At 34.3% G+C, this 7,527-nt stretch overlaps 1 protein-coding gene across 5 annotated transcripts in view; it reads right to left on the bottom strand.

Moving 5' to 3' along the window:
* The window catches only part of LOC106869923 (retinaldehyde-binding protein 1), a 37,635-nt gene that overhangs the window by 4,788 nt on the left and 25,320 nt on the right, over positions 1–7,527 (bottom strand). For all 5 annotated transcript variants that reach the window (XM_052974388.1, XM_052974387.1, XM_014915854.2 and 2 more), the window contains 2 exons: positions 6,444–6,737; positions 3,680–3,795 (listed from right to left, as the gene is read on the bottom strand). In XM_052974388.1, the coding sequence (XP_052830348.1) occupies positions 3,680–3,795; positions 6,444–6,705 (378 nt within the window). In that variant the 5' untranslated portion in view covers positions 6,706–6,737. The remainder of the gene's footprint in view (positions 1–3,679; positions 3,796–6,443; positions 6,738–7,527) is intronic.

Raw genomic sequence — 7,527 nt, 5'->3', positions numbered from 1 at the left:
ATATATATATATATATATATATATATATATATGTAATGCTATACATTTCAAATCTTATTAGTCATTTTTTAAATATTCTTGGAATATTTTTTGTGTGATGTCTATTTCTGTCTCTTTCTCTTTCTTTGCATCACTTTTGTTTTCTTCCCACTCCCTTTCTTTCTCTTTCCCTCTCTAATACTTTACTCCTTTCTTCATTCTGACTTTCTATCTGTCCTTCTCCTGTCTCCAGTCCTTCGGGACATTTTCATTTTTCTTTGCATTACCACATATCTGTCTATCTTGCAGCAGAGTGAGTGAGACAGACAGACAGAGAGAGCTTTAATTGCTGAATAAATATATATAAATATATTCAGAAGATCTGTCTGAATGATTAAGGAATTCACACCACAACCATGAGATCCCAGATTCAATCCTACTGTTATTTTCTAGATTGAAATTGGATGGACCAAAACACTATAGAAACCTGTCAGGTAAATTGCATCTATAATTGAAAAGGTATAGCATCATTACACTCTGTCATGCTGATTCTACCAGAAAATACAATTTTAGTTGCATAAATTGTAAATGTCTTTGGCTTTTTGTTTTAGCTTTGTAAAATAGAAATTGCATGGCCTTTAAGCCTGGATTGGTTCTCCAATTGTAATTAAGTGGAAAGTAGAATAATTAGTGTAACTTGGCTAGAAAACATTAAACAATCTCTGTTACAGAATTTGAATTCATTGTCCTTGAATTAAATATTCCTTCCCATTAACAATTTGGTTATCACACATCATGAATTACATAATTTTAATGCTATGCCAAACAGGTGCAACAGTGATTTTCCATAACCTTTTGTTTCAAAGCATTTCCAAATTACAGGGTTTTTTGTTTTTTTTCTTGAACCAAGGGTGGTCACCTTAGTCCTCAGACTCAAAATTAAGTATTAATTTTGCTTAAGTAATTAAAGGAATTGAAGGAATTATTAGCCATTTTTCATACTTTCTAGGAGTAAACAAATAGGAAACAACAGCTACTACCCAAGGACAAAAATCGTGTTACACAATGTTAACCCATTACCTACCGGTGATCTCATATGAGATCACTTAAAAATTACAAATTCCGTAATTATCTGTTAATATTTACACATATCTAACCTTTTTGCTATATCTACTAGGTATATTTCTCTGATATTCAAATGAGGTTTGCTAATTTTTCACCCAATATCTCGCTTATTTAAAAAGTTATTTTGAAATGCTATTTTGATCATTCCAGCATGTTTCTAAGGCTGTTTTATGCTAGAAATCATAGTTTCATAAAAAAAAATTCCAGTTTATAGAACTATGGGAGGTAATGGGTTAATAAGAGGTACCAGATCATCAGTTCTGAAAAGTTGGTGTTATATATTGTACTTTTAATTAATACCATTTGATGTTGTTGTGTGACAAAGATTTAACCCTTTAGCATTCAGGTTACTCTATCAAATTTATTGTTTTGAATTAATCATGTATTATCTATCTTGTAGCTTCAAGATTAATATAATGTGATTGTTTATTTTTAGATTGCTATTGTGGGGTAATTTTGAGTGGCCCAATCTAGCTGGTTTGAACATAAAACAGGTAAATTATTTTGGCTGGATAGAGCTGATTAAAATGCTTCAGGGTTAAGCTAAAATAATTTTTGAAAATAAAGTTGTTGAAATTTAACTTTAAACAAAAAAAAAACTAACAGACCATGTAATCAAACAATAAAGAAAAGCATTTTTAATAAAATTACATTCAATCTATGCTTATGAATATATTTCTCCAGGAGCAGCAGAGTCATAAATGTAGATTTAATTGAGGAGGCTTCTCTCTACTCTTTTTTTAGTTTTGCAAGTTACTTGGCAAACTCACTACTGCTGGCGGCCAGTGTATACTGGCACCCAATATACCCTGTAAAAGGGTTGGCTTTAGGAAGGGCATCCAGTCATAAGAACTCAATGCTGTCCTGCAAATCATCAGATCCATGTCAAATCATCCATCCCATGCCAGCATGGACAATGAAAATTAAACAATGATTATGATCAGGATGACACACCATACCAATCTTTATCACAACCACCATCATTATTTTTACATCCATTTTTCCACTAAGGTCAACTGTGCTTTTCATCTTTTTGAGATCAATAAAATAAGTACCAGTTGAGCCCTGAGGGTCAATGCAATTGACTATTCCTCTTCCCCAAACTTTCAGACTTTGTACCTGTAGTGGAAAGGATCAATTTTACATACATTTTTCTCATGCATACATGGATTGGGAAGTTCCTCTTCAGATCAGGTTTGAGCAAGTTCTTTTTGTTTTGATGTTTGTAGAAGATTGGCAATTGCCCATGCATGCAAGTCTTCTTTCTCCACTCTAGCAATGTTATACAAGAGGCATTGCTATCAGAATATAAAGGACCAGAACAGATACTACAAGGCATTTTGTCAATGCTCAAACAGTAGCACCAATGCACCACACTGTTTTATCAACCTTAATGAAGTAAAGACAAAGTTTGACTCCAGCAGGATTTCAACTCAGTGCGGAGTTAAAACAAATACTGCAAGAAATTTTGTCCTTTGTTGTAACAATCCTACCAATTCACTACATTACATTGTGTAACACAATTTTTGTCCTTGGGTAGTAACAGTTATTTCCTATTTGTTTACCCCTAGAAAGTATGAAAAATAGTTAATATTTCCTTCGAACTTTGCTTTTGTTACATATATTCAAACCCCAAAGAATCTCTCTGAACACATGGCTATAATGCTCCCCCACTCCTCCTGCTCATGATCAGAGATGCACATATTGTCAGCCACTAAAGACATGCTCAAGTGGTTAAGGTCAAGCAACTAACAAGCAAATTTGTGGTATTGAGCAGAATATTTGCTTTCACAATATTTCTGCTTCAGCAACTCAGTGCTGAATCTGTCTGAAATGTAATGGAAAATAGGTCAGTTTCAAAGCATTGATGTCCAGGTCACAAAAGCAAAGTTTGAAGGGAATAGTAGCCATTTCCTCAATAGAAGCAAATAGGAAATAACATTTACTGACCAAAGACAAAAAAATAAAAATTATGTTACACAGTATTATCAGTATATTTATACATTTTAATTTTGCTCAGAATTTCTTTCATTTTTCTTTTCTTGATCCCTAACACTCATAAGGTTGGGTACCCAGTGCCCAAGATATATAGATAATCAAGATCACAACATTACACTGAATGGGACATCACAGGGTTCAAGGTCAGTAGATTTTTTATTGGAGAGAACAAGTCATTTACATCAACCCCAGTAATTAACTAGTACTGTATTTCATTTACTTTAAAGGGATGATAGGCAAAGCTGACCTCAGCAGTATTTGAACTCAGAATGTAAAGAGCTCGAAGAAATGCTGCTAAGAATTTTTACCTGACATGCTAATGATTCTACCAGCTCACCACCTTTCCTCAGAATAGTTTGTTTTTTTTCATTCATACAACTTGGTGATAGAAAATATGAATTCAGAAACCACTGGGCTACTATTTTGACATCAATATTCGTCAAATGTAAATAATGTAAATAATGTACCAATTTCATTCTTCTTCAGTAGTTGAACTCATAAATTCTCTTGTATTTGTACAACTAAATATAATTTGAGATACAGAATGAAAAAATGCTTTTTTTGAATTATTACATACCTCTTTGTCTCTTAGTGGTAACAGACAAGGGTAACCTCGCTCAAGGCAGGGCTGAACTGATTCTAAAGTGAGGTCGGATGTGAGTTGAAGGTAGTTTTTATGAAATTTTAGGTGTCCTGTGAGTAAAAAAAAACTGGGTTGAGAAAAAGGAATTTAACAAGGATACAAGAGTGGCTAGAAGAAATCCAAAAGAAGTATTTTCCATGTATTAAATCAAAGCATATAGTACCAACAGTAACATCTTTGAGACACTGAAAGAAAAAAGACTTGGTTGTCAGACACTAGTACAAAAAGCTGTCCTTCTATTAGGATATCTTATCAACCTTTATCTCTAAGCTTTCAATGGGGATATAATTTACTAAGCTGATTAGCCTTGGCAAAAACAGATCAAAAACAAAAACAAAATCACTCACATTGTAAAACGTTAGTGACCCACGGTATCACAAGTGTTGCAAAATGACTGGTATTATTTTGACTGCATGTTTTATGTCAGAGTATCTCTCCTAGAAGAGCTGCCTTCATCACAGCTTTGTCAAAAATAACAGGAGACTCCTCTACCTCTGAGAATTTTCTTTATCCCATAGACGGGTCTCTGACGGATACTACCGTTCTGAGTTAGAATGGACTAGGGAGTAATGGCAATTAAGGGGTGACTCCACACAACCTACAACTCCAGAACCCCTGAACTGGAGCCTCACTAGTGGATGCAGCTTAATGCCATACATAAATGTCATACATAAATACATACATACATACAAAACATACATACATACATGACACATGATGGCCGTCCACTCGTGACCGAGGAAGACCATTGCTGACCTTCAGGAACATTGTGCGTTCTAGGACTAACTTATATTTTGCATTTGCGGGTCTGTTGGTGGCTAATGACATGCATACATACATATGAATTATACAAACATACATACATATGAACATGCATGCATACCTACCTACCTACATACCTACCTACCTACATACATACATACATACATACATACATACATACATACATACATACATGCATGCATGCATTCATACCTACTTACTGACATGCATGCATAAGTGCATTAGGTTAAGTACCAACAAATTTGCACAAAAACCTAGAAATACTCGGTTTCATGGAGAAAGAGCAAAAGAAACTGATGCTGATTCTCCAAATCTAAACTATTAGTGGCACAGTGAAGATTTTTAAGACATTCCAAAACTTCTCCATCTGAGATTCTTATTTAAATAGATGTACACACTTGGGTGAATGCATCGACAGTTCAACCAACACACCAACTCAACCGCATATTTACAAACACTGGGAACTCTCTTAACTCAAAAAAAAGCTTGAACTCTCTCAAGAACTTAAATTAAACTCAAAGAAAAACCATACATATATGGATACTTAGTTGGTATCCAATTCCAGTGAAAATGCATGTTTATGCATACATTATCATCATAATCATTTTATGTTTGCTTTTCATACTGACATGGATTAAACTAGTCATCGCAGTCCAAGTTGCCTTCTATTGCAAGCTACAGCTCTGAAAGATTATGCATTCATGCATGTCATTTAGATTGGCTTGTATGGCTGGAGACCCTTCCTAAAACCAACTACTATACAGACTGTACTAGAGTCTTTTATGTGACACCAACACAAGGGAGGTTGAATAGTTTTTGACAAGACAGGACCAGGAATACGTTGTACTCACTCTACTCATTCAGCCAATCACTTTACAGTGTGGGGAGGGGTTTGGTACAGAATAAATGTAGAGTAAATATGGGAAGGAAACAATGGTGACGAGAAGGCCAGAAATGAGTATTAGAGAGCTAAGGATGTGGGGATAAGGGAGAATATATGTAGGTATAGAGAATACTCAATAAAATAGGATGTGTACATTTGTACAGGCCACAGAGGAGGAGAACTGAAGAGAAAGAAAAGAAAAAATGTATAATGACATTAGCAAGACTAGGATGGGTAGGAGGGTGGAAGGAACAAGAGCATGATATGGAGAAAGTAGGAGTTTATAGATGTGGTCAGCTAGAGGGGTAGTGACTGGTAATAACAAGAGGACAAAGTTAAATGTAGGAGTAGGTGATGAGATGTATAAATATTCACATTCATTCATACATATACACACGCACATATATATATATATATATATATATATATATATGCATTCATATAAATACATTAAGAATGGCTCTCTGTCAATAACAATGATGAGGGTTCCAGTTCATCCGACCAATAGAACAGCCTGCTTGTGAAATTAACGTGCAAGTAGTTGAGCACTCCATGGACACATGTACCCTTTAATGTAGTTTCAATGAGATTCAGTGTGACACAGAATGTGACAAGGCTGGTCCTTTGAGAGAGTGAATAGAGGATGCTATTTTGATCTTAAATATACACAGTAATAAATTAATCAACGCATTCAAGGGATGGAAATAGAGGAAGAAAAGAAAAAAAAAGATAGAAAAGGAAAAATGGAAAAAGAAAAAAAACCCTTATTCCTTTTAAAGGATGTCAAAGAGTTTCTCTACGGAACCTACTCAGCCTACAGACATGGAAACAAGATGGTACTACTCATTTTTGCCACCTGAGCGGAGTGAAGTAGCATGAAATAAAGTGATTTGCTGAAGGACAGAAAGCACTACCAGGAATGGAAATCACAACTTTATGATCATAAGCCAAAAATCCTAACCACTAAGCCACACACTTCCATATGCATTCATACATACTTACATATAATCGTGCATTCATCATATATCTTACCTTTCAATAATCCATATGTTTTCTTGACATCAAACTTCCGGGCCCGTAGAAATCTCAGTAAAAAATCATCATCTTTTTTCTCTACCATTTCAAAGACTTCCTGCCCTTCATCACAGGTTTTATTCTCCAAGATAACTTTGCGCAACTCATTGATACAAATCGTTTGTTTATCTTTAGTTTCATAAAGCTCAATTCGTGCTTTTTCTACCAAGGCTGGTGTTAAGGAACCCTTCTTGAAAATGTGATCGTAAATGGATGCCATTTTGGAATGAAGTCACCAGCTGCACTAAAAGTCTGCAATAGAGTTTAGAAATGTAGAATTAGTTTTAATCATAAAGAACATATATGCAGGCATAGCTGTGCGGTTAAGAAATTTGCTTTGCAACCACATGGATTTGGATTCAGTTCCACTGTGCTGCACCATGGGTAAGTGTCTTCTACTATAGCCCCATGACAACCAATACCTTGTGAGTAAATTTTATGGATAGAAACTGTGGAAATCCATTGTAGTGTGTGTGTGAGAGAGAGAGAAAGAGAGAGAGAAAGAGAGAGACTTATGACTTACAACCACATTGTATTATTTGTTCTTTTCTTATGGAACAAAATTATTATTGATATAATAATATATAAATCATTATCTTTTATATTTTTTCCTAAACTATACTTTTTGCATCTCCCCACACCACAGAAATAGATATATGTATAATATAGTTAAACATATCCCAAATATACCACATACATAATGAACTGGGTTACTGGCGTAATGGAAGTTACTGTTTGTTTAAAAGTGAAGTGGGGGAGGGTACAATTTGCATGGGTTTGCATGAAAGTGCTTTCTGTTCTAAAGAAGGATCACAAACTATGTATTGTTTCATTGTACAAAAGGGGGTTAATATGATTTTGCCCAGAAATCATGTTTTCAAAATTTAAATTTCCCCCCATCCCCACTGCAATTTCTTAATTTGTAACTTTAAAATTTTTTTTTTTTTTTATCCACATAAATAAATATAGAGATTACACATCTGGGAAATATATATATATTTTTTTTTAATTTAATTTAATTTTCTTATAGAAACACTCAATG

The sequence above is a fragment of the Octopus bimaculoides genome, chromosome 18 (genome assembly GCF_001194135.2).
Source record: "Octopus bimaculoides isolate UCB-OBI-ISO-001 chromosome 18, ASM119413v2, whole genome shotgun sequence".
NCBI classification, from domain to species: domain Eukaryota; kingdom Metazoa; phylum Mollusca; class Cephalopoda; order Octopoda; family Octopodidae; genus Octopus; species Octopus bimaculoides.
The sequence above is the reverse complement of the archived record's forward strand: the minus strand, read 5'-3'. Positions and strand labels throughout refer to the sequence as shown.